Source organism: Aegilops tauschii, chromosome 7 (assembly GCF_002575655.3).
Source record: "Aegilops tauschii subsp. strangulata cultivar AL8/78 chromosome 7, Aet v6.0, whole genome shotgun sequence".
Classification (NCBI taxonomy): Eukaryota; Viridiplantae; Streptophyta; class Magnoliopsida; order Poales; family Poaceae; genus Aegilops; species Aegilops tauschii.
Window position 1 is genome coordinate 128,690,949 of NC_053041.3, and position 27,249 is coordinate 128,718,197.

The window sequence follows — 27,249 nt, forward strand, 5'->3', positions numbered from 1 at the left end:
GGGAGAGTCCCGTCGTGCGTAAGGCCTTATACAATGGGAGATGCTTAGAGAGGTGCTTAAAAAAATAAACCGAGATTTTCTGAAGCACCGGTGCCTATTTCTACAGAAGAGACGCTTAGTTAAGTGTCTACCCTGTACAAATAAGCACCGGTGCTTAAGGAAAGTCTGGTTTATTTCTCTAAGCACCTCCCCTAAGCACCTTCCATTGTACAAGGCCTGAGCCTGGTGGGGGTCGGGGTGGTGCCAGATCCGGATCGCCGTAACGTACATGCCGTGTGTACTCAGCAGATTATATAGCCACCTGGGCCCGTCCTCAGCAGGTCCATCGACCGTACTAGTAGCTGCTACTTTTTTTTTAGAATTGCTACATATATTTCTCATTGGCGAAATCATCGTCATTTTGTACTGTGCATTAATATGCCACCATAAAATTTACGTTATTAAAAGAATAACGTACTTATTCTGACATCGTCTATGAATGCCCAATAATGATTTCCGTCGTTCACAAGTCGTACGGCAACTATTTCCTCTGAACAAAATGTATGTTCTTTACCCCTCAAAGTTGCACCAACCACAGGAACGAACGATCGAGCTACACGAGAGGACACTGTTCTTCTTACAAGCGTCGCCTGCACTTGCACAGTCGCAGTGTTGCATGGCTGATGATGGCAGCCGCTGCCACAATTACACGGGCATTCCCGGTGGAATTTAGGCGCAGGTGCACGAACTACTAATCACACAAGCCCAGATCGCCGCTGACCGCTCCCATGTCCATGTGCCCTCACCTGCATGCCACCGCCGACATTGATATCCACACAAAACGCGGCAGCAATTCACGTCGCCCACCGCCTAGTAGGGCCGCAGGCCCGGCTCCTCCGCCTTGGCCGCCGCGGTGGTCACCGCGACACCGACGGGCATCCTGGCCCGGTGCTCGGTGCGGCCGAGCTGGCCGGGGCCTCCGCGCCCGCCGCCAGCACCGACGCCCGCTGCCGCGGCCGCCGCCGCACTGCGCATCCGGCCCTTGCCGAGGTGGTGCTCGCAGAGGGAGTAGCCGACCAGCGTCGGCTGGCTGCAGCGCCACCCGCGCCCGTTCACGCGGCTGCACCGCGACCCCTCCATCAGCACCGCCGGGCCGCGCCGCTTCTTGGCCCCGCCAGCCGCGCCGCCGCTGCCATTCTTCTCCTCCTTGACGGCCGACAACGCCGCCACGCCATTCGTGACCGGATCTTCCACCTTCACCGCCCGCTCGCCGGCGCCCGTGCATGCCACGTCCAGCTTCCAGCCGCCGCCGCCGCCGCCGCCATGGCCATTGCTGCTGCAGGTGCAAAAAAACACATCATCTTTCGCACAAACAACCCCCGGATTAACTAACAGCACCGATCAAGACGTGACTGACGAAACAGGTAGTAGGTGGCGAGCCATGATGGCAATGCGCACTAGAGGCCAAGGCCGCCGGATCGCACAACAAAACAACGGCCAAACGAACAGGCTGTGATCGAGATCAGCAAAGGAAACCAAACAAATCCACGACCGAGACGGCAACAAGACGAGGCGCCTATGTATGATTATGGGGCGGGCGGACGGATGGGAGAAGAGAACATGCCCACAGGGCCGTCTTGTCCGACAGGCAGGTGCAGTGCGTGCACTAAAATAATAGTTGGATCCGGCCATGCCATGCCTAGACTCATATGGGTCAAGCTGGCATGGCCACTATCAAACAGTGGAGGAACACAGAGGGAAAGATACTAACAGAAGGAAAAACAATCCATTTCCTAGTCAAAATTCACAAAGCTGTCATCTTTCTCTCCCATGTAGGAGTGTATGTCTTTCTGCACTTGTTTAATCGAAGAATCCATACCTCCTGCGAGCATCACCATCTCCCTGCTCCGCCGCCGCGCCCTGGCCCTCGACTGCATTGTCCTGAAACCCAGCCGGCAAAAGCAACAGAAAACATTCAGATGTGACTAAAGAGAACGTCCAGATCTAGGCGCCTGCACCGTGGGTGCAACCGCAAGATCGAACGAGCGTTTCCTAGGAACAAGCCGAATCAAGAAAGAGACACGGCGCACCTGCGGCAATGCCAGGCGCCTGGCGGCGGCGGGCTTGCGGCCGAGATCCGCATTGGCATGCAGATGCGGCGGCCTCGCCCGCCCCTCCTCCTCGTCGCCGCCCCCGCCGGGGCCGCGCTCCTCCGCGTTCCGCGGGGTCTGGTGCGCGGATGTGGACGGATCTGCGCGGTACTGCTGCTGGTGGTGCAGCAGGGCGGCGGCGTAGGGGGACGGCTGCTGCGGCCTCCTCCTGATCCTCATCGACGGGGGAGGAGATGGGGACGGAGGGAGGGAGGAGGCAGCGACGGAGGAGGAGGAGGAGATTTGGGGAGGGTGCAAATTAAAGAAGGGAGGCTTTTGGGGTGCTGGCTTGCTTTCTATGCCTCATCATCGTCTTGCCCTTGCTCGCATTTATTTATGGGAGGCCAGTAAATATACGGGAGTAGAATAGTGGTAGACGGTGCAGTTTTCAGCACTGCCTGCTGTCTGGCTTTGGCTCGGCATGCAGCACGTGCCGCCGGTGGCATCCGGGGCGCCGGCGGCCGTCGGATCGGGGGGACGGGCGGCGGGGATCGGGGGATCGGCGGGCATGGACCGATCTGGTCTTGATCGCGCCGTGGTGGATGGATCGGTGGCATGAGAGCTCGGGAAGGGTGAGGCGAGGGGAGTGGGTGGTGCAACTGGCTTTGCCAATTGCGCAGGTTGGATGGCCCATGTGGGTTTTTGGACCCGTTCGGAGGAATTTAAGCTGCCCATATGCCTAAAATGTTCGTAGTGTAGTTTGTCGGTTCAATGGAAATGTTGTGTGATCAAATATTTCTCTTGAACGACAATCAAAGACGCTCACATACACTCATCCTATAAACGCACGCACACACATTTTATTTTTATGAGCACCTTCAAAATACCGAGCCAACATAACTTCTTCAGATTGACGAAGACCAGTCAACGGGAATGTCTCCTCCTAGTGAACGAACATTGCCGAAAAGTGTAAAATAAATCCAAAAAAACGCGTACAACAGTGTCAAGCCTAGCAATGGAATCCTGGTGGGCTATTTCCACCACAAGGAACTTAACCATCTCAGTTCACGTGATCTAATACTATCAAGAAAACACGAAGGCTTACTGATTTGACTGGACTTGGAATGCAATATCGTCATTTTTCAGTCAGCTTTTCAAATACACTATGTGTATGGACAAATGACATGTTCAATTAAAACACGGAAGTTCACAAAACAATTGACTCCTACAAAATAACCCCCATGTACTAACTATAAAAACCAGGATGGACAGAAGACAAGGGGGAATGATCAAATATTATCATGACAACGCAGAGTTTTATTAATTTGGTTAGCCTCGGAATTCAACTGTATCTCTTTTCAATCGGGCCCCGAGTCTCAAATATGTGTAAGGTCAAAGGATGAGTTCAGGGCATGCATGGAAATTTCACACAAAACGGTTCAACTCTCCAGAGAAAACTCCACGTACTAAACATAGGTAACTGAAACGGGGAGGAGAACGGTGTTTGTTTGCCATAAGCAAGCTCAACACACCTAGACTTCGATCATTGCTCTCGAGCATGGTTGGGAGCAATGTCAAATGGGGTAACAATTCGTCCGGCTACCGCAACTCATTAGACTAGGATGAGGGGGGGATACCAATGACCTAGGTTAGAGAACTACATTCGGGGCGTGAAAGACATACTTTCAAGGCAAAGGGGGCATAGCTGTAAGTTGAGTTCATGAATGATCCAACATGTGTGGTTAGAGATGGCATTCATGATGGTGCATGTGATAAAATCCAATTTTGGTGAGATAAAATTAGCTACTTTAGCCATTCATTTATTTGCATTTTTCATAACAAACAACAATGAAAAATTGTCACAAAAATTGTGTGTGCATACATAAAGTACTCCAACATTTCAGCACACGATTTTGTTCCATTTTTCAGAATTCATAGATCATTTGTTAATATTCCAAAAGCTAGGCGCATATGACATGAGTTCCAGGACTATACCATTATTCTCATAAGTAAATGACCACACACATGGAGCTTGCTCGGAAGGCGCGAGCACCAACCCCTATTCATAAACTGTATCGACCTAGCGACAAAGAGTTTTGAGCTCAATGTGGCCTCCTCCTTCCATGTTGATGCCAGTAGTGGGGCTCTCGGTGATGTTCTTCGTGACTCGGCTAATGGCTTTATGGCGGTAGCATGCGGAGACAAGCAACAAGTCCTCGACGTTCTTTCGTTGGAAGTTGAAGCGGTTCTGGTGGGTCTCCTGCTATCAGAAGAATGGGCATCCACTAGCTTGTGGTGGAGGGGCGACTCTTTGGAGATTGTCTAGGCTATCCAGAATCCGTTGGAGTATCGAGCTTTAGGTGCGATGGTGACCGATGACGGTCAAAACTTGATGAGTAGCTTCGTCAAGGCAACTATATTGGACTGTGGGTGATAATCAAATGAGGTGTCACATGAACTTGCTCGTTTTGTTTCATTGAGAGATCTGTGAAGTCTTGAGGGATCATCGCCCTAATTTCGTGGTTCCATTTCTTGTAAGGAACATGTTAATTGTTTAAATGAAGTTACCAAACTTATAAAAAAACAAATGACACCTACTTCTGCTTCGGTGACAACAAACTTTTGTTACAAAAGGCCAAAATTATTATGATAGCATTGGACAACAACCAAGAGAAGGGATATAGACATCGACTACTGCATGACGCCAATCTTTTCTTAAAGACAGCGCATGAGGATTTTGCTAAGTTGGGAGAGAGAGAGAGAGAGAGAGAGAGAGAGAGAGAGAGAGAGGTCGTCTTCTCTTCTTAAGGAAAAATATTTCTTCACACCTAAGAGATAGATATTTTCTTCACTGCACAAGATATCTTCCATTTGTCACATGTTTGCCCATTACATTCAATCGCCTTATTTAGCATATTAAATACGTTGAAATGCAACCTGGACAAAAAAGATAAATTCATGGTCTGGGAGGATGAATAGTATCATGTGTTAAAAAAGTCTCAGATTTGTCTTTTTTGCACAACCCTCATTTCAATGCATTTCGTCCTGAAAATTTACACACTTGTGCACTATGCGTTCATCACTCTGTGTATCTTTTTAGAACTTACTAAAATGTAAAAATATGAATTTTCACAAATTTTGAGTTTTGCATTTGGAGGCCTCCATGGAGCTCGGCCTCCAAAAGCAATTTCCAATTAATCGAGATATTAGTTACTAGGAAGGTAGGAAGAGATGCGAAAATCCATCTCTGCACCCAAGCTCATCTGCACCCGCGCTGACAAAAAAAACAAAATAAATACTAGAAAAATTCAAAAAATTCCATTTTTTTTAGTGATGGAAAATTTGATGCAAGAGGTCCGCCCCGATTTTCATACCATTTGGAGATCTGAAAAGCTCTCAGCAAAAATACAAACTGGGGGTCTGTAAAAATGTTTACTGTTCATGTACCGTTTTGGTTCGACTTGTCTTTTTTGCTGAGAGCTGCTCAGATGTCTAAATGACTTGAAATTTGGAGCGGGCCACACGCATCAAATTGTCTACCGCACAATTTTTTTTGGAATTTTTTGAATTTGTTTTGAATTTTTTATGAATTTTTTTCTAACCGGGTGCAGATGAGCCTGGGCACCGAAACGTCCTACTCGAAGAGATGACCCTTTTATAAGTGTCATCTTTTTATACCGATGGTGAGAATTTAGCTGGGGTGAAGGAGAGAGAAAAAGAAACAAACGCCGAAAAAGGTACTCAGTAGGTATATCTCCTGTGTAAAATATATTTGTCACTTATCACATAGTTGCTCATTACTTTTTCTTTTTCTTTTGCAAAAAGGTCAGATCTATTATAAAGATTCACCGGAATTACAAAACACCTCAAATATAAGAAAAATTACATCGAGGTCCATGGACCACCGAACGACCATTGTCGCCGCCAGAACAAGCTGTCGATGCGCCGCTGTCGCCGCTTCCATACCAGAGCGAACCTGACCATGTCGATGACAGTCGGGAAGTCTTCGTGCACGTCCCCCTAAGGACCAGTGTCCCAGAGCCGCAGTCGTCGCCGTTGAATCCTTGAATCAATCTGAAGAATTTGACACGAAATATCGCCTGCATACACATAGCGAGAAACCCTAACTCCGCCGCCCCGAGGAGCTGGCAGGAATCCACGGCAGAGCTCCGTCTAGTCCATCCCACGAAACGAACTTGAGGAGGATCAGAGCCCGAAAGACTAAGTCGAAGAAGAAGCGCCACCATCCGTCCAAACGCCGCCCCTGCGAGAACTAAAACCCTACCCATCTACTAGCCGGAGATGAGGCACCAGAAATCCCCTCCCCGCCACCGACTGCCGGAGCGGCAGGCAGAGGGGAGGTGAATCGACGGGCTCGCCGGCAAAGATCGAGGGAAGGTAGGATTTCCCTAGTCGCTTTGCAAGAGGGGGAAGGAACTAACCTCACGTCCAGATTAAAGCTAGTTCCTCATTACTTTTAATCACCATATATTACTATACTAATGTGAACATTGACCCGCAAAATAACAATATTAATGTGAACATTCATTAGGTACAAAAGGTAACTTACCATATTCTATTTTATTTCTAGGTTGCCAAAGGTAACTAATTACAAGGAAATTTACTTAGTATTTTTCTTCTCTTGATAAAGTAGTATTAGAGATGCCTTCGGAGGTCCCTCAAAATAAGAAGATGCCCTTAGGGCATCTCCAACGCGGACCCTCAAACCATCCGCATTCGCACAGACCGAGCGTCCGGACGTGTTTTGTCATCCAACGCGGTACTCTATCCGCCCGCTTAGTGGTCCGGGCGTCCTTTTTTCCGTAAGCCGGAAGCAAGCCGGGGGGCTTTGCGGGTGTCCGTATTGTTTCCATGTCCACATCCAACACCCCGGACCCACACAAAACCCTTTACTTCGCCCGCGCCCTTTCCTGTCCGAAGTGGACAGCTGTCGCTCCAGACCTTCAGCGGCGTATTCATGTCGGCCCATAGTGAATGTGACCTCTCACTAGAGCCGACATTGAAGCAGCGACTGCCGAGAGCGCCACCCGCTGTGCGCGTCTTCTTCCCGCATTCAAACGGCATCTGTCCGTCCGCTTCCCTCCATTAAACCAATGTGTTTGCCGAGGAACCTATTCCGACGCCCGCATGCGAGTGCCGCACGTCCTTTTGGCTACCGATCGGCATTAAAAACTCCGTCGTTTGGCGGCTGGCATCCACCCGCTATTTAAACTTGGCCAAGCACCCGTCAACAACCGCATCACAACTCCGCTCCCAGTTCCAACCTCCTCCTCCATGCACCACACCCGCCATGGCCTCAAGCTCCAAAGCCCCGTGGGACGACCTCTTCGGCGAACAGAAGAAGGAGCTCTCCGGCTTTATGGTCACCTGGTAGCCCCCCCCCCCAAGCTAGCCAGATACATGATGGCTTGTCGACGAGCTCTCCGGAGGTCTATGACACGGACGAGCCGGCGCCACCTGAAAGAAATATGCCCTAGAGGCAATAATAAAGTTATTATTTATTTCCTTATTTCATGATAAATGTTTATTATTCATGCTAGAATTGTATTAACCGGAAACATAATACATGTGTGAATACATAGACAAACAGAGTGTCACTAAGGCATAGCCTAGTGGTGGGAAGGGGTTGATGCCTTCCCACCCACCCAGGTTCAAGGCATGGTACTTGAAATTTGGATTTGTTGCACCAATTATACTGTAGAGGGTTCTCTTACAGTCTTTCTGTCAAAAAAAGTATGCCTCTACTTGACTAGCTCGTTAATTAAAGATGGTTATGTTTCCTAAAAATGATTAACGGGATCACATCATTAGGAGAATGATGTGATTGACTTGACCCATTCCGTTAGCTTAGCACTTGATCGTTTAGTATGTTGCTATTGCTTTCTTCATGACTTATACATGTTCCTATGACCATGAGATTATGCAACTCCCGTTTACCGGAGGAACACTTTGTGTGCTACCAAACGTCACAACGTAAATGGGTGATTATAAAGGTGCTCTACAGGTGTCTCCGAAGGTACTTGTTGGGTTGGCGTATTTCGAGATTAGGATTTATCACTCCGATTGTCGGAGAGGTATCTCTGGGCCCACTCAGTAATGCACATCACTATAAGCCTTGCAAGCATTGTAACTAATGAGTTAGTTGCGGGATGATGTATTACGGAATGAGTAAAGAGGCTTGCCGGTAACGAGATTGAACTAGGTATTGAGATACCGATGATCGAATCTCGGGCAAGTAACATACCAATGACAAAGGGAACAACGTATGTTGTTATGCGGTTTGACCGATAAAGATCTTCGTAGAATATGTGGGAGCTAATATCAGCATCCAGGTTCCGCTATTGGTTATTGACCGGAGACGTGTCTCGGTCATGTCTACATGTTGGAAATATTCCCTAGAGGCAATAATAAAATGGTTATTATTATATTTCCTTGTTCATGATAATTGTCTATTGTTCATGCTATAATTGTGTTATCCGGAAATCGTAATACATGTGTGAACACATAGACCATAACATGTCCCTAGTGAGCCTCTAGTTGACTAGCTCGTTGATAAATAGATGGTTACGGTTTCCTGACCATGGACATTGGATGTCATTGATACCGGGATCACATCATTAGGAGAATGATGTGATGGACAAGACCCAATCCTAAGCATAGCACTAGATCGTGTAGTTCATTTGCTAAAGCTGTTCTAATGTCAAGTATCATTTCCTTAGACCATGAGATCGTGCAACTCCCGGATACCGTAGGAATGCTTTGGGTGTACCAAACGTCACAACGTAACTGGGTGGCTATAAAGGTGCACTACAGGTATCTCCGAAAGTGTCTGTTGGGTTGGCACGGATCGAGACTGGGATTTGTCACTCCATATGACGGAGAGGTATCTCTGGGCCCACTCGGCAATGCATCATCATAATGAGCTCAATGTGACTAAGTAGTTAGTCACGGGATCATGCATTACGGAACGAGTAAAGTGACTTGCCGGTAATGAGATTGAACGAGGTATTGGGATACCACCGATCGAATCTCGGGCAAGTAACGTATCGATTGACAAAGGGAATTGTGTACGGGATTGCTTGAATCCTCGACATCGTGGTTCATCCGATGAGATCATCGTGGAACGTGTGGGAGCCAACATGGGTATCCAGATCCCGCTGTTGGTTATTGGCTAGATAGGTGTCTCGGTCATGTCTGCATGATTCCCGAACCCGTAGGGTCTACACACTTAAGGTTCGGTGACGCTAGAGTTGTAGAGATATTAGTATGCGGTTAACCGAAAGTTGTTCGGAGTCCCGGATGAGATTCCGGACGTCACGAGGAGTTTCGGAATGGTCCGGAGGTAAGGATTTATATATAGGAAGTCCAGTTTCGGCCACCGGGAGAGTTTCGGGGGTCACCGGTATTGTACCGGGACCACCGGAAGGGTCCCGGGGGTCCACCGGGTGGGGCCACCTATCCCGGATGGCCCCATGGGCTGAAGTGGCGTGGCAACCAGCCCCTGGTGGGCTGGTGCGCCCCACCCAAGGGCCCAAGGCGCCTAGGGTTGGAAACCCTAGGGGGCCGTTGCCCACCCCCCCCGAGGGGGCATGCGCCCCCCTGGTTGGAAACCCTAAGGGGCCGTTGCCCCCCAAGGGGCCGCCGCCCCACTCTAGATGGGATATCCAAGGGGGGCATGCGCCCCCCTAGCCCCTATATATAGTGGAGGGGAGGGAGGGCAACCGCACCCTAAGCCCTGGCGCCTCCCTCTCCCTCCCGTGACACCTCTTCCTCCTCCAGTAGCGCTTGGCGAAGCCCTGCTGGAATCCCGCTGCTTCCACCACCACGCCGTCATGCTGCTGGATCTCCATCAACTTCTCCTTCCCCCTTGCTGGATCAAGAAGGAGGAGACGTCTCCGCTCCGTACGTGTGTTGAACGCGGAGGTGCCGTCCGTTCGGCGCTAGGATCATCGGTGATTTGGATCACGACGAGTACGACTCCATCAACCCCGTTCTCTTGAACGCTTTCGCTCGCGATCTACAAGGGTATGTAGATGCACTCCTCTCTCTCTCGTTGCTAGATGACTCCATAGATTGATCTTGGTGATGCGTAGAAACATTTTAATTTCTGCAACGATCCCCAACAGTGGCATCATAAGCTAGGTCTATGCGTAGTTTCTATGCACGAGTAGAACACAAGTTGTTGTGGGCGTCGATTTTGTCAATTTACTTGCCGTTACTAGTCTTATCTTGATTCGGCGGCATCGTGGGATGAAGCGGCCTGGACCGACCTTACACGTACGCTTACGTGAGACAGGTTCCACCGACTAACATGCACTAGTTGCATAAGGTGGCTAGCGGGTGTCTGTCTCTCCCACTTTAGTCGGATCGGATTCGATGAAAAGGGTCCTTATGAAGGGTAAATAGAAATTGGCATATCACGTTGTGGTTTTGGCGTAGGTAAGAAACGTTCTTGCTAGAAACCTATAGCAGCCACGTAAAAATTTGCAACAACAATTAGAGGACGTCTAACTTGTTTTTGTAGCATGTGTCATGTGATGTGATATGGCCAGAAGAATGTGATGAATGATATATGTGATGTATGAGATTGATCATGTTCTTGTAATAGGAATCACGACTTGCATGTCGATGAGTATGACAACCGGCAGGAGCCATAGGAGTTGTCTTAATTTATTTATGACCTGCGTGTCAACTGAAACGTCATGTAATTACTTTACTTTATTGCTAACCGTTAGCCATAGTAGTAGAAGTAATAGTTGGCGAGACAACTTCATGAAGACACGATGATGGAGATCATGATGATGGAGATCATGGTGTCATGCCGGTGACGAAGATGATCATGGTGCCCCGAAGATGGAGATCAAAAGGAGCAAAATGATATTGGCCATATCATGTCACTAATTGATTGCATGTGATGTTTATCATGTTTTACATCTTATTTGCTTAGAACGACGGTAGCATAAATAAGATGATCCCTCGCTAAAATTTCAAGTAAGTGTTCCCCCTAACTGTGCACCGTTGCGAAGGTTCGTTGTTCCGAAGCACCACGTGATGATCGGGTGTGATAGGTTCTAACGTTCGCATGCAACGGGTGTAAGCCAGATTTACACACGCAATACACTTAGGTTGACTTGACAAGCCTAGCATGTACAGACATGGCCTCGGAACACAAGAGATCGAAAGGTCGAACATGAGTCATATAGCAGATACGATCAACATGAAGATGTTCACCGATGATGACTAGTTCGTCTCACGTGATGATCGGACACGGCCTAGTTGACTCGGATCATGTATCACTCAGATGACTAGAGGGATGTCTGTCTGAGTGGGAGTTCATTAATAATTTGATTAGATGAACTTAATTATCATGAACTTACTTTAAAATCTTTACAATATGTCTTGTAGATCAAATGGCCCACGCTAATGTCAACCTCAACTTCAACGCGTTCCTAGAGAAAACCAAGCTGAAAGACGATGGTAGCAACTATACGGACTGGGTCCGGAACTTGAGGATCATCCTCATAGCTGCCAAGAAAGCATATGTCCTTGAAGCACCGCTAGGTGAAGCACCCATCCCAGCAAACCAAGACGTTATGAACGCCTGGCAAACTCGTGTTGATGATTACTCCCTGGTTCAGTGCGGCATGCTTTACAGCTTAGAACCGGGGCTCCAAAAGTGTTTCAAGCAGCACGGAGCATATGAGATGTTCCAAGAGCTGAAAATGGTTTTCCAAGCTCATGCCCGGGTCGAGAGATATGAAGTCTCTGACAAGTTCTACAGTTGTAAGATGGAGGAGAATAGTTCCGTCAGCAAACACATACTCAAAATGTCTAGGTTGCACAACCGCTTGTCTCAGCTGGGAGTTAACCTCCCGGATGACGCGGTCATTGACAGAATCCTTCAGTCGCTCCCACCTAGCTACAAGAGCTTTGTGATGAACTTCAATATGTAGGGGATGGAAAAGACCATTCCTGAGTATATTCAATGCTGAAATCAACGGAGGTGGAGATCAAAAAGGAACATCAAGTGTTGATGGTGAATAAAACCACTAAGTTCAAGAAAGGCAAGGGTAAGAAGAACTTCAAGAAAGACGGCAAGGGAGTTGCCGCGCCCGGTAAGCAAGCTGCCGGGAAGAAGATAAAGAATGGACCCAAGCCTGAGACTGAGTGCTTTTATTGCAAGGGAAACGGTCACTGGAAGCGGAACTGCCCCAAGTACTTAGCGGATAAGAAGGCCGGCAATACCAAAGGTATATGTGATATACATGTTATTGATGTGTACCTAACCAGCGCTCGTAGTAGCTCCTGGGTATTTGATACCGGTGTGGTTGCTCATATTTGTAACTCAAAGCAGGAGCTGCGGAATAAGCGAAGACTGGCGACGGACGAGGTGACGATGCGCGTCGGGAATGGTTCCAAGGTCGATGTGATCGTCGTCGGCACGCTATCTCTACATTTACCTACGGGATTAGTTTTAAACCTCAATAATTGTTATTTAGTGCCAGCTTTGAGCATGAACATTGTATTTGGATCTCGTTTGATGCGAGATGGCTACTCATTTAAATCAGAGAATAATGGTTGTTCTATTTATATGAGAGATATGTTTTATGGTCATGCCCCGCTGGTCAATGGTTTATTCTTAATGAATCTCGAACGTGATGTTACACATATTCATAGTGTGAATGCCAAGAAATGTAAGGTTGATAATGATAGTCCCACATACTTGTGGCACTGCCGCCTTGGTCACATTGGTGTCAAACGAATGAAGAAACTCCATGCAGATGGACTTTTGGAGTCTCTTGATTATGAATCATTTGACACGTGCGAACCATGCCTCATGGGCAAAATGACCAAGACTCCGTTCTCCGGAACAATGGAGCGAGCAACCAACTTATTGGAAATCATACATACTGATGTGTGCGGTCCAATGAGCGTTGAGGCTCGCGGTGGCTAACGTTACGTTCTCACCCTCACTGATGACTTGAGTAGATATGGGTATGTCTACTTAATGAAACACAAGTCTGAGACCTTTGAAAAGTTCAAGGAATTTCAGAGTGAGGTTGAGAATCAACGTGACAGGAAAATAAAGTTCTTACGATCAGATCATGGAGGGGAATATTTGAGTCACGAATTTGGCACACACTTAAGGAAATGTGGAATTGTTTCACAACTCACGCCGCCTGGAACACCTCAGCATAATGGTGTGTCCGAACATCGTAATCGCACTCCATTGGATATGGTGCGATCTATGATGTCTCTTACCGATCTACCGCTATCATTCTGGGGTTATGCTTTAAAGACTGCCGCATTCACTTTAAATAGGGCTCCGTCAAAATCCGTTGAGAAGACACCGTATGAATTATGGTTTGGAAAGAAACCTAAGCTGTTGTTTCTTAAAGTTTGGGGATGCGATGCTTATGTCAAGAAACTTCAACCTGAAAAGCTCGAACCCAAGTCGGAAAAATGCGTCTTCATAGGATACCCTAAGGAAACCATTGGGTATACCTTCTACCTCAGATCCGAAGGCAAGATCTTCGTTGCCAAGAACGGGTCCTTTCTGGAGAAAGAGTTTCTCTCGAAAGAAGTAAGTGGGAGGAAAGTGGAACTTGATGAGATGACCCCTCTCGAACTAGAAAGTAGCGCAGCACAAGAAAATGTTTCTGTGCTGCCTGCACCGACTAGAGAGGAGGTTAATGATGACGATCATGATCAAGTTACCACTGAACTTCGTAGGTCCACAAGGACACGTTCCGCACCAGAGTGGTACGGCAACCCTGTCTTGGAAATCATGTTGTTGGACAACAGTGAACCTTCGAACTATGAAGAAGCAATGGCGGGCCCAGATTCCAACAAATGGCTTGAAGCCATGCAATCCGAGATAGGATTCATGTATGAAAACAAAGTATGGACTTTGACAGACTTGCCCGATGATCGACGAGCGATAGAAAATAAATGGATCTTTAAGGAGAAGACGGACGCGGATGGAAATGTTACCATCTATAAAGCTCGACTTGTCGCTAAGGGTTATCGACAAGTTCAAGGAGTTGACTATGATGAGACCTTCTCACCCGTAGCGAAGCTGAAGTCCGTCCGAATCATGTTAGCAATTGCCGCATTCTACGATTATGAAATATGGCAAATGGACGTCAAAACGGCATTCCTTAACGGCTTCCTTAAGGAAGAATTGTATATGATGCAGCCGGAAGGTTTTGTCGATCCTAAGAATGCTGACAAGGTATGCAAGCTCCAGCGCTCAATCTATGGGCTGGTGCAGGCATCTCGGAGTTGGAACATTCGCTTTGATGAGATGATCAAAGCATTTGGGTTTACACAGACTTATGGAGAATCCTGTGTTTACAAGAAAGTGAGTGGGAGCTCTATAGCATTTCTCATATTATATGTGGATGACATACTATTGATGGGAAACGATATAGAATTCTTGGAAAGCATAAAGGCCTACTTGAATAAGTGTTTTTCAATGAAGCACCTTGGAGAAGCTGCTTACATATTAGGCATCAAGATCTATAGAGATAGATCGAGACGCCTCATAGGTCTTTCACAAAGCACATACCTTGATAAGATATTGAAGAAGTTCAATATGGATCAGTCCAAGAAGGGGTTCTTGCCTGTATTGCAAGGTGTGAGATTGAGCACAGCTCAATGCCCGACCATGGCAGAAGATAGAGAAAAGATGAGTGTCATCCCCTATGCCTCGGCCATAGGGTCTATTATGTATGCCATGCTGTGTACCAGACCTGATGTAAACCTTGCCGTAAGTTTGGTAGGAAGGTACCAAAGTAATCCCGGCATGGAACACCGGACAGCGATCAAGAACATCCTGAAGTACCTGGAAAGGACTAAGGATATGTTTCACGTTTATGGAGGTGACGAAGAGCTCGTCGTAAAGGGTTACGTCGATGCTAGCTTCGACATAGATCTGGATGACTCTAAGTCACAAACCGGATACGTGTATATTTTGAATGGTGGATCAGTCAGCTGGTGCAGTTGCAAGCAAAGCGTCGTGGCGGGATCTGCATGTGAAGCAGAGTACATGGCAGCCTCGGAGGCAGCACATGAAGCAATCTGGATGAAGGAGTTCATTGCCGACCTAGGAGTTATTCCTAATGCATCGGGGCCGATGGCTCTCTTCTGTGACAACACTGGAGCTATTGCCCTTGCCAAGGAGCCCAGGTTTCACAAGAAGACCAGGCACATCAAGCGTCGCTTCAACTCCATTCGTGAAAATGTTCAAAATGGAGACATGGATATTTGTAAAGTGCATACGGATTTGAATGTCGCAGATCCGTTGACTAAACCTCTTCCACGGGCGAAACATGATCAACACCAGAACTCTATGGGTGTACGATTCATCACAATGTAACTAGATTATTGACTCTAGTGCAAGTGGGAGACTGTTGGAAATATGCCCTAGAGGCAATAATAAAATGGTTATTATTATATTTCCTTGTTCATGATAATTGTCTATTGTTCATGCTATAATTGTGTTATCCGGAAATCGTAATACATGTGTGAACACATAGACCATAACATGTCCCTAGTGAGCCTCTAGTTGACTAGCTCGTTGATCAATAGATGGTTACGGTTTCCTGACCATGGACATTGGATGTCATTGATAACGGGATCACATCATTAGGAGAATGATGTGATGGACAAGACCCAATCCTAAGCATAGCACTAGATCGTGTAGTTCGTTTGCTAAAGCTTTTCTAATGTCAAGTATCATTTCCTTAGACCATAAGATCGTGCAACTCCCGGATACAGTAGGAATGCTTTGGGTGTACCAAACGTCACAACGTAACTGGGTGGCTATAAAGGTGCACTACAGGTATCTCCAAAAGTGTCTGTTGGGTTGGCACGGATCGAGACTGCGATTTTTCACTCCGTATGATGGAGAGGTATCTCTGGGCCCACTCGGTAATGCATCATCATAATGAGCTCAATGTGACTAAGTAGTTAGTCACGGGATCATGCATTACGGAACGAGTAAAGTGACTTGCCGGTAACGAGATAGAACGAGGTATTGGGATACCGACGATCGAATCTCGGGCAAGTAACATACCGATTGACAAAGGGAATTGTGTACGGGATTGCTTGAATCCTCGACATTATGGTTCATCCGATGAGATCATCGTGGAACGTGTGGGAGCCAACATGGGTATCCAGATCCCTCTGTTGGTTATTGGCTAGAGAGGTGTCTCGGTCATGTCTGCATGATTCCCGAACCCGTAAGGTCTACACACTTAAGGTTCAGTGACGCTAGAGTTGTAGAGATATTAGTATGCGGTTAACCGAAAGTTGTTCGGTGTCCCGGATGAGATCCCGGACGCCACGAGGAGTTCCGGAATGGTCCGGAGGTAAAGATTTATATATAGGAAGTCCAGTTTCGGCCACCGGGAGAGTTTCGGGGGTCACCGGTATTGTACCGGGACCACCGGAAGGGTCCCGGGGGTCCACCGGGTGAGGCCACTTATCCCGAAGAGCCCCATGGGCTGAAGTGGCATGGGAACCAGCCCCTGGTGGGCTGGTGGGCCCCACCCAAGGGCCCAAGGCGCCTAGGGTTGGAAACCCTAGGGGGCCGTTCCGCCCCCCCCCCCCGAGAGGGCATGCGCCCCCCTGGTTGGAAACCCTAAGGGGGCCGTTGCCCCCCGAGGGGCCGCCGCCCCGGGGGCCGCCCCCCCCTCTAGATGGGATCTCCAAGGGAAGCATGCGCCCCCCTAGCCCCTATATATAGTGGAGGGGAGGGAGGGCAGCCGCACCCTAAGCCCTGGCGCCTCCCTCTCCCTCCCGTGACACCTCTTCCTCCTCCAGTAGCGCTTGGCGAAGCCCTGCTGGAATCCCGCTGCTTCCACGACCACGCCGTCGTGTTGCTGGATCTCCATCAACTTCTCCTTCCCCCTTGCTGGATCAAGAAGGAGGAGACGTCTCCGCTCCGTACGTGTGTTGAACGCGGAGGTGCCGTCCGTTTGGCGCTAGGATCATCGATGATTTGGATCACGACGAGTAAGACTCCATCAACCCCGTTCTCTTGAATGCTTCCGCTCGCGATCTACAAGGGTATGTAGATGCACTCCTCTCTCTCTCATTGCTAGATGACTCCATAGATTGATCTTGGTGATGCGTACAAAAATTTTAATTTCTGCAACGATCCCCAACACTACATTGTTCTCGAACCCGTAGGGTCCGCACGCTTAAAGTTCAATGACGGTTATATTATGAGTTTATGTGTTTTGATGTACTGAAGGTAGTTCGGAGTCCCGGATGAGATCGGGGACATGACGAGGAGTCTCGCAATGGTCAAGACGTAAAGATCGATATATTGGACGACTATATTTGGACATCGGAAAGGTTACGAGTGATTCGGGTATTTTTCGGAGTACCGGAGAGTTACGGGAATTCGCCGGGGAGTATATGGGCCTTATTGGGCTTTAGGGGAAAGAGAGAGGAGAGGCTAGCGCCCCCACCCCAAAGGCCTAGTACGAATTGGACTAGGGGGAGGGATTGCGCCCCCTCCTTCCTTCTCTTCTCTCTCCCCTTTCCTTGACTCCTACTCCTACTACTTGGAAGGGGGGGGGGATTCTACACCCGGTGGGAGTAGGACTCCTCCTAGGGCGCGCCATTGAGAGGGCCGGCCCTCCCCCTCCTCCACTCCTTTATATACGGGGAGGGGGGCATCCCTTGGAGACACAACAATTGATCATTGATCTTTTAGCCGTGTGCGGTGCCCCCTCCACAATAGTCCACCTCGATAATATCGTAGCGGTGCTTAGGCGAAGCCCTGCATCGGTAGAACATCATCATCGTCACCACGCCGTCGTGCTGACGAAACTCTCCCTCAACACTCGGCTGGATCGGAGTTTGAGGGACGTCATTGAGCTGAACGTGTGCTGAACTCGGAGGTGCCGTGCGTTCGGTACTTGATCGGTCGGATCGTGAAGACGTACGACTACATCAACCGCGTTGTGCTAACGCTTCCGCTTTCGGTCTATGAGGGTACGTGGACAACACTCTCCCCTCTCGTTGCTATGCATCACCATGATCTTGTGTGTGCGTAGGAAATTTTTTGAAATTACTATGTTCCCCAACAGTGGTATCCGAGCCTGGTTTTATGCGTAGATGTCATATGCACGAGTAGAACACAAGTGAGTTGTGGGCGATACAAGTCATACTGCTTACCAGCATGTCATACTTTGGTTCGGCGGTATTGTTGGATGAAGCGGCCCGGACCGACATGACGCGTATGCTTACGCGAGACCGGTTCTACCGCCGTGCTTTGCACACAGGTGGCTGACGGGTGTCAGTTTCTCCAACTTTAGTTGAACCGAGTGTGGCTACGCCCGGTCCTTGAGAAGGTTAAAACAGCACCAACTTGACAAACTATCGTTGTGGTTTTGATGCGTAGGTAAGAACTGTTCTTGCTTAGCCCGTAGCAGCCACGTAAAACTTGCAACAAAAAAGTAGAGGACGTCTAACTTGTTTTTGCAGGGCATGTTGTGATGTGATATGGTCAAGGCACGATGCTAAATTTTATTGTATGAGATGATCATGTTTTGTAACCGAGTTATCGGCAACCAGCAGGAGCCATATGGTTGTCACTTTATTGTATGCAATGCAAACGCACTGTAATGCTTTACTTTATCACTAAGCGGTAGCGATAGTCGTAGAAGCATAAGTTGGCGAGAAGACAACGATGCTACGATGGAGATCAAGGTGTCGCGCCGGTGACGATGGTGATCATGACGGTGCTTCGGAGATGGAGATCACAAGCACAAGATGATGATGGCCATATCATATCACTTATATTGATTGCATGTGATGTTTATCTTTTGTGCATCTTATCTTGCTTAGATCGACGGTAGCATTATAAGATGATCTCTCACTAAATTTCAAGGTACAAGTGTTCTCCCTGAGTATGCACCGTTGCGAAAGTTCTTCGTGCTGAGACACCACGTGATGATCGGGTGTGATAGGCTCTACGTTCAAATACAACGGGTGCAAAACAGTTGCACATGCAGAATACTCAGGTTAAACTTGATGAGCCTAGCATATAACAGATATGGCCTCGGAACACTGAGACCGAAAGGTCGAGCGTGAATCATATAGTAGATATGATCAACATAATGATGTTCACCATTGAAAACTACTCCATTTCACGTGATGATCGGTTATGGTCTACTTGATTTGGATCACGTGATCACTTAGAGGATTAGAGGGATGTCTATCTAAGTGGGAGTTCTTAAGTAATATGATTAATTGAACTTAAATTTATCATGAACTTAGTACCTGGTAGTATTAGCATATCTATGTTGTAGATCAATAGCTCGCGATGTTGCTCCCCGTTTAATTTGTATATGTTCCTAGAGAAAACTAAGTTGAAAGATGTTAGTAGCAATGATGCGGATTGGATCCGTGATATGAGGTTTATCCTCATTGCTGCACAGAAGAATTATGTCCTTGATGCACCGCTAGGTGACAGACCTATTGCAGGAGCAGATGCAGACGTTATGAACGTTTGGCTAGCTCAATATGATGACTACTTGATAGTTTAGTGCACCATGCTTAACGGCTTAGAATCGGGACTTCAAAGATGTTTTGAACATCATGGACCATATGAGATGTTCCAGGAGTTGAAGTTAATATTTCAAGCAAATACCCGAGTTGAGAGATATGAAGTCTCCAACAAGTTCTATAGCTAAAAGATGGAGGAGAATAACTCAAGCAGTGAGCATGTGCTCAGATTGTCTGGGTACTACAATCGCTTGAATCAAGTGGGAGTTAATCTTCCAGATAAGATAGTGATTGACAAAATTCTCTAGTCACCATCACCAAGTTAGTAGAACTTCGTGATGAACTATAGTATGCAAGGGATAACGTAAAAGATTCCCGAGCTTTTCATGATGATGAAATCAGAAATCAAGAAAGAGCATCAAGTGTTGATGATTAACAAGACCACTAGTTTCAAGAAAAGGGCAACGGAAAACAAAGGGAACTTCATGTAGAACGGCAAGCAAGTTGCTGCTCAAGTGAAGAAGCCCAAGTCTGGACCTAAGCCTGAGGCTAAGTGCTTCTACTGCAAAGGGACTGGTCACTGGAAGCGGAACTGCCCCAAGTATTTGGTGGATAAGAAGGATGGCAAAGTGAACAAAGCTATATTTGATATACATGTTATTGATGTGTACTTTACTAGTGTTTATAGCAACCCCTCAGTATTTGATACTGGTTCAGTTGCTAAGAGTAGTAACTCGAAACGGGAGTTGCAGAATGAACAGAGACTAGTTAAGGGTGAAGTGAGGATGTGTATTGGAAGTGGTTCCAAGATTGATATGATCATCATCGCACACTCCCTATACTCTCGGTATTAGTGTTGAACCTAAAATAAATGTTACTTAGTGTTTGCGTTGAGCATGAATATGATTGGATCATGTTTATTGCAATACGGTTATTCATGTAAGTTAGTGAATAATTGTTGTTCTGTTTACATGAATAAGACCTTCTATGGTCATACACCCAATGAAAATGGTTTGTTGGATCTCGATCGTGGTGATACACATTTTCATAATATTGAAGCCAAAAGATGCAAAGTTAATAATGATAGTGCAACTTATTTGTGGCACTGCCGATTAGGTCATATTGGTGTAAAGCGCATGAAGAAACTCCATGCCGATGGGATTTTTGAATCACTTGATTATGAATCAGTTGATGCTTGCGAACCATGCCTCATGGGCAAGATGACTAAGACTCCGTTCTCCGGAACAATGGGGCGAGCAACAGACTTGTTGGAAATAATACATACTGATGTATGCAGTCCGATGAGTGTTGAGGCCCGCGGCAGGTATCGTTATTTTCTGACCTTCACACATGATTTGAGCAGATATGGGTATATCAACTTGAAGAAACATAAGTCTGAAACATTTGAAAAGTTCAAATAATTTCATATTGAAGTGGAAAATCATCGTAACAAGAAAATAAAGTTTGACGATCTGATCGCAGAGGCGAATATTTGAGTTACGAGTTTGGTCTTCAATTAAAACAATGTGGAATAGTTTCACAAACTCATGCCACATGGAACACCACAGTGTAATGGTGTGTCCAAACATCGTAACCGTACTTTATTAGATATGGTGCAATCTATGATATCTCTTACCGATTTACCACTATCGTTTTGGGGTTATGCATTAGAGACAGCTGCATTCATGTTAAATAGGGCACCATCTAAATCCGTTGAGATGCACCGTATGAACTATGGTTTGGCAAGAAACCAAAGTTGTCGTTTCTTAAAGTTTGGGGTTGCGATGCTTATGTGAAAAAAAGTTTCATCTTGATAAGCTCAAACCCAAATCGGAGAAATTTGTCTTCATAGGATACCCAAAAGGAGACAGTTGGGTACACCTTCTATCACAGATCCGAAGGCAAGACATTCGTTGCTAAGAATGGATCCTTTCTAGAGAAGGAGTTTCACACGAAAGAAGTGAGTGGGAGGAAAGTAGAACTTGATGAGGTAACTGTACCTGCTCCCTTATTGGAAAGTAGTTCATCACAGAAATCTGTTCCTGTGACTCCTACACCAATTAGAGAGGAAGCTAATGATGATGATCATGCAACTTCAGACCAAGTTACTACCGAACCTCGTAGTTCAACCAGAATAAGATCTGCACAAGAGTGGTACGGTAATCCTGTTCCGGAGGTCATGTTACTTGACCATGACGAACCTACGAACTATGAGGAAGCAATGATGAGCCCAGATTCCAAAAAATGGCTTGAGGCCATGAAATCTGAGATGGGATCCATGTATGAGAACAAAGTATGGACTTTGATTGACTTGCCCAATGATCGGCGAGCCATTGAGATTAAATGGATCTTCAAGAGGAAGACGGACGCTGATAGTAGTGTTACTATCTACAAAGCTAGAATTGTCGCAAAAAAGTTTTCGACAAGTTCACGGTGTTGACTACGATGAGAGTTTCTCACTCGTATCTATGCTTAAGTCTGTCCGAATCATGTTAGCAATTGCCACATTTTATGAAATCTGGCAAATGGATAAACAAAACTGCATTCCTTAATGGATTTATTAAAGAAGAGTTGTATATGATGCAACCAGAAGGTTTTGTCAATCCTAAAGGTGCTAACAAAATATGCAAGCTCCAGCGATCCATCTATGGACTAGGGCAAGCATCTCGGAGTTGGAATATACGCTTTGATGAGTTGATCAAAGCATATAGCTTTATACAGACTTGCCGTGAAGCCTGTATTTACAAGAAAGTGAGTGGGAGCACTATAGCATTTCTGATAAGTATATTTGTATGACATATTGTTGATCGGAAATAATGTAGAATTATTCTACAAAGCATAAAGGGGTGTTTGAAAGGAGTTTTTGAAAGAAAGACCTTGGTGAAGCTGCTTACATATTGAGCATCAAGATCTATAGAGATAGTTCAAGACGCTTGATAAATTTTTCAATGAGTACATACCTTGACAAGATTTTGAAGTAGTTCAAAACGGAACAGTCAAAGAAAGAGTTCTTGCCTGTGTTACAAGGTGTGAAATTGAGTAAGACTCAAAGCCCGACCACGGCAGAAGATAGAAAGAGAATGAAAGTCATTCCCTATGCCTTGGCCATAGGTTCTATAAAGTATGCCATGCTGTGTACCAGATCTATTGTATACCCTACACTGATTTTGGCAAGGGAGTACAATAGTAATCTAGGAGTAGATCACTGGACAGCGCTCAAAATTATCCTTAGTGGAATAAGGATATGTTTCTCGATTATGGAGGTGACAAAAAGGTTCGTCGTAAAAGGTTACGTTGATGCAAATTTTAACACTGATCCAGATGACTCTAAGTCTCAATCTGGATACATATTGAAAGTGGGAGCAATTAGCTAGAGTAGCTCCGTGCAGAGCATTGTTGACATAGAAATTTGCAAAATACATACGGATCTAAATATGGCAGACCCGTTGACTAAACTTCTCTCACAAGCAAAACATGATCACACCTTAGTACTCTTTGGGTGTTAATCACATAGCGATGTGAACTAGATTATTGACTCTAGTAAACCCTTTGAATGTTGGTCACATAACGATGTGAACTATGCAATAGTAGAAAACTGGGCTTTGGTCACAGGGCAATATTCACATTAGTCCTGGTTCAGTCACGAACCGGGACTAATGTGAGCATTGGTCCCGGTTCGTGCGGCCAGGGGCCTGCCAGGCCTCGTGGGGGCATTGGTCCCGGTTGGTGGGACAAACCGGGACCAATGGGCCACGCTTCTGGCCCACCACCCTTTAGTCCCGGTTCATACCACAAACCGGGACTAAAGGGCTGGTCCTAGTTGCGGCCAGTGTTTAGTCCCACGTCGCCAACCGAAGGGCGCTCACACCAGTTTATAAGCCCGTCCCTCTATGCCTTGTTGAGCTTCTCTTAAAGTGAAAATAGATGCCCTTATACAGGGAATTTCACCTAAATTCATAGTAAATTTGAAATTTACTATGAATTTAGGTTTAATTTTCTCTATAAGCGCATCTATGTTCATTTTTTTTTATATTCATAAAATAAATAAACCTTAATAAAATAAATAAAACTAAATAAAACTAAATAAACCTTAATAAAATAAAATAAAATAAACTATAGTAACTACAATTAATAAACCTTAATAAATTAAGTAAAAATAGCAGCAGTAAAATAAATAAAAATAGCAGCAGTAAAATAAATAAAAATAAAATAATTAAAGTAAAATACATAAGTAATTAGAAATAAAATAAATAAGTTTTTTGTTGTAAGTAGAAACAAAACAAAACAAATAAAGCAAAAGAGAAAAAAACAGAGGAAAAAAATTATGCCAGCTACTGGGCCACAACGGCCTGAATACGACTAGAAACCCATCCATGGGCCAGGATTCAGGCCCGCGAAGGCCCAGTAGGCCCCACAGGCAAAGAGAACAGTTAGGCCCGAAAGCCTGCAGTTGAGAGGAGTTCGAGAGGGTGGGCGCAGCAGCGCTCATAAACTACTCTCGAGCTCTCTCAACTAGCGAGGTGGGACTAAACTTTTGACGCGGGGCAGCACAAGGCCTTTGGTCCCGGTTCGTGGCACCAACCGGGACCAAAGGCCTTTAGTCCCGGTTGGTGCCACGAACCGGGACCAAAGAGTTCCCTATATATACCCCATCACCACAGCAGAGCACTCCACAGTGCTCTGTTTTTTCTGGCCGGCGAGGGGAGGGCATTTGGGTGCTCTAGCTCACCTCCTATGCACATGAGGTGTTCGATGAAATGTCTGAGCCACACTAGTTAATCTTTGTCCTCTCGAAACTCGACCTCCGAGCTCCATTTTCCCCGAGATTTGTCTAGGTTTAGCGGTCCGTCACGTCCCGTCCCCGTCTTCACCGCCGTCGATCGCCCGCGCCGATCTCGTCGCCAGCACCACCGTGGTGAGACTCTTGTTCTTATCTTCTTTCTGAAAGGAAAAAATTCTTACTTTAGATAGTTACTTGTCTAATTTTGTTACTTTTATTATTCCTTCTTATTACATAGTGCGATGGTTTTGGTATCTGCCCCCGTCGGCCCTCGTCCTGTCTATGATTCGGATGTGGTATATATTATCTTTTTATAACTATTTGGTTCATTTATTGTTTATGACAAATATACCGACCAATGTGACATAGATTTTATTTATCTAGGAGGTGGTTGAACCGGAAATTCTAACCGACCCTATTGTCGAGAGGTTAAATTTAGTTGAAGAAGAAAACAATTACTTGAAGGAAAAAATAAAAAAATTGAGGAGGAGAAGATGATATTGGAGTTGCATGTTGCGGATGTCGTCGATGATCACAAGATCAAGATGGATGCAATGCGCTTGAAGATTAGAAAGATTAGAAAATATGCCATTCATACCGAGGCTTGGTATCATTATGCCGTCGGATCAATTGTTACCTTGGTTGCGATTATGATCGCATTTGTTTTCGCATTGAAATGTTTTACATAGTTTCAATGTATGGTTTAATTAATTAGATGCTCTGGAGAGCTATATATATGTTGTTAGATGAGAACTATGTATGTACTTTGGTTCTAATGTGATGATGAACTTCTATTAATTTGGTCACTTAATTATCTATTCATGATGTTCTGTAATGGTTTTTGACACACTTAATTATATATAACACACGCAGATGAACCGGCAATGGATGTACGGTGACAGACACACCTCCGAGTACATTAAGGGCGTGCATGATTTTCTCGAAGTGGCTGAGGCAAACAAGCAGAATGGTTTTATGTGTTGTCCATGCCCTATATGTGGGAATACGAAGTCTTACTCTGACCGGAAAATCCTTCACACCCACCTGCTTTACAAGGGTTTCATGCCACACTATAATGTTTGGACGAGGCACGGAGAAATAGGGGTTATGATGGAAGACGGCGAAGAAGAAGAGGACGATGACAACTATGTGCCCCCTGAATACGGTGATGCTGCAACGGGGGAAGCTGCTGAAGATCAAGAGGAACCAAACGATGTGCCCAATGATGCTGCAAGGGGGGAAGCTGCTGAAGATCAAGAGGAACCAGTGCCCGATGATGATGATCTCCGCCGGGTCATAGTCGATGCAAGGACGCAATGCGAAAGTCAAAAGGAGAAGCTGAAGTTCGATCGCATGTTAGAGGATCACAAAAAAGGGTTGTACCCCAATTGCGAAGATGGCAACACAAAGCTCGGTAACGTACTGGAATTGCTGCAGTGGAAGGTAGAGAATGCTGTGCCTGACAAAGGATTTGAGAAGCTATTGAAAATATTGAAGAAGAAGCTTCCAAAGGATAACGAATTGCCCGACAGTACATACGCAGCAAAGAAGGTCGTATGCCCTCTAGGATTGGAGGTGCAGAAGATACATGCATGCCCTAATGACTGCATCCTCTACCGCGATGCGTACAAGGATCTGAACGCATGCCCAGTATGCGGTGCATTGCGGTATAAGATCAGACGAGATGACCCTGGTGATGTTGACGGCGAGCCCCCCAGGAAGAGGGTTCCTGTGAAGGTGATGTGGTATGCTCCTATAATACCACGGTTGAAACGTCTGTTCAGAAACGAAGAGCATGCCAAGTTGATGTGATGGCACAGTGAGGACCGTAAGAAAGACGGGAAGTTGAGAGCACCCGCTGACGGGTCGCAGTGGAGAAAAATCGAGAGAAAGTACTGGGCTGAGTTTGCAGCTGACCCAAGGAACGTATGGTTTGGTTTAAGCGCGGATGGCATTAATCCTTTCGGGGAGCAGAGCAGCAATCACAGCACCTGGCCCGTGACTCTATGTATGTATAACCTTCCTCCTTGGATGTGCATGAAGCGGAAGTTCATTATGATGCCAGTTCTCATCCAAGGCCCTAAGCAACCCGGCAACGACATTGATGTGTACCTAAGGCCATTAGTTGAAGAACTTTTACAGCTGTGGAATGGAAACGGTGTACGTACGTGGGATGAGCACAAACAGGAGGAATTTAACCTGCACGCGTTGCTGTTTGTAACCATCAACGATGGGCCCGCTCTCAGTAACCTTTCAGGACAGACAAACAAGGGATACCACGCATGCACGCACTATTTAGATGACACTGAAAGTATATACCTGGACAAAAGCAGGAAGAATGTGTACCTGGGCCATCGTCGATTTCTTCCGACCAACCATCAATGTCGAAACAAAGGCAAGCATTTCAAAGGCGAGGCAGATCACCGGAAGAAGCCCGCCATGCGTACCGGTGATCACGTACTTGCTATGGTCAATGATTTACACGTAATCTTTGGAAAGGGTCCCGGCGGACTAGCTGTTCCGAATGACGCTGAGGGACACGCACCCATGTGGAAGAAGAAATCTATATTTTGGGACCTACCCTACTGGAAAGAGCTAGAGGTCCGCTCTTCAATCGACGTGATGCACGTGACGAAGAACCTTTGCGTGAACCTGCTAGGCTTCTTGGGCGTGTATGGGAAGACAAAAGATACACCTGAGGCACGGGAGGACCTGCAACGTTTGCACGAAAAAGACGGCATGCCTCCGAAGCAGTATGAAGGAACTGCCAGCTACGCTCTTACGAAAGAAGAGAAAGAAATCTTCTTTGAATGCCTGCTCAGTATGAAGGTCCCGACTGGCTTCTCGTCGAAT

General features: G+C 46.4%; 1 protein-coding gene across 2 annotated transcripts; it reads right to left on the bottom strand.

Annotated features, from left to right (window-relative positions):
• Positions 1-523: 523 nt before the first annotated feature.
• LOC109747303 (uncharacterized) lies at positions 524-2,594 on the bottom strand. 2 transcript variants are annotated; one of them, XM_020306384.4, is made up of 3 exons: positions 2,070-2,594; positions 1,859-1,920; positions 524-1,312 (listed from the first exon to the last, which is right to left on the bottom strand). In XM_020306384.4, exons 1-3 carry the CDS (start codon positions 2,307-2,309, stop codon positions 850-852), a joined length of 765 nt encoding a protein of 254 aa, XP_020161973.1. In that variant the 5' UTR covers positions 2,310-2,594; the 3' UTR covers positions 524-849. The 2 variants fall into 2 exon arrangements, with proteins under 2 accessions (XP_020161973.1, XP_020161972.1); XM_020306383.4 differs by having other exon boundaries at positions 524-1,315; positions 2,070-2,488.
• Between the last annotated feature and the right edge of the window lie 24,655 nt (positions 2,595-27,249).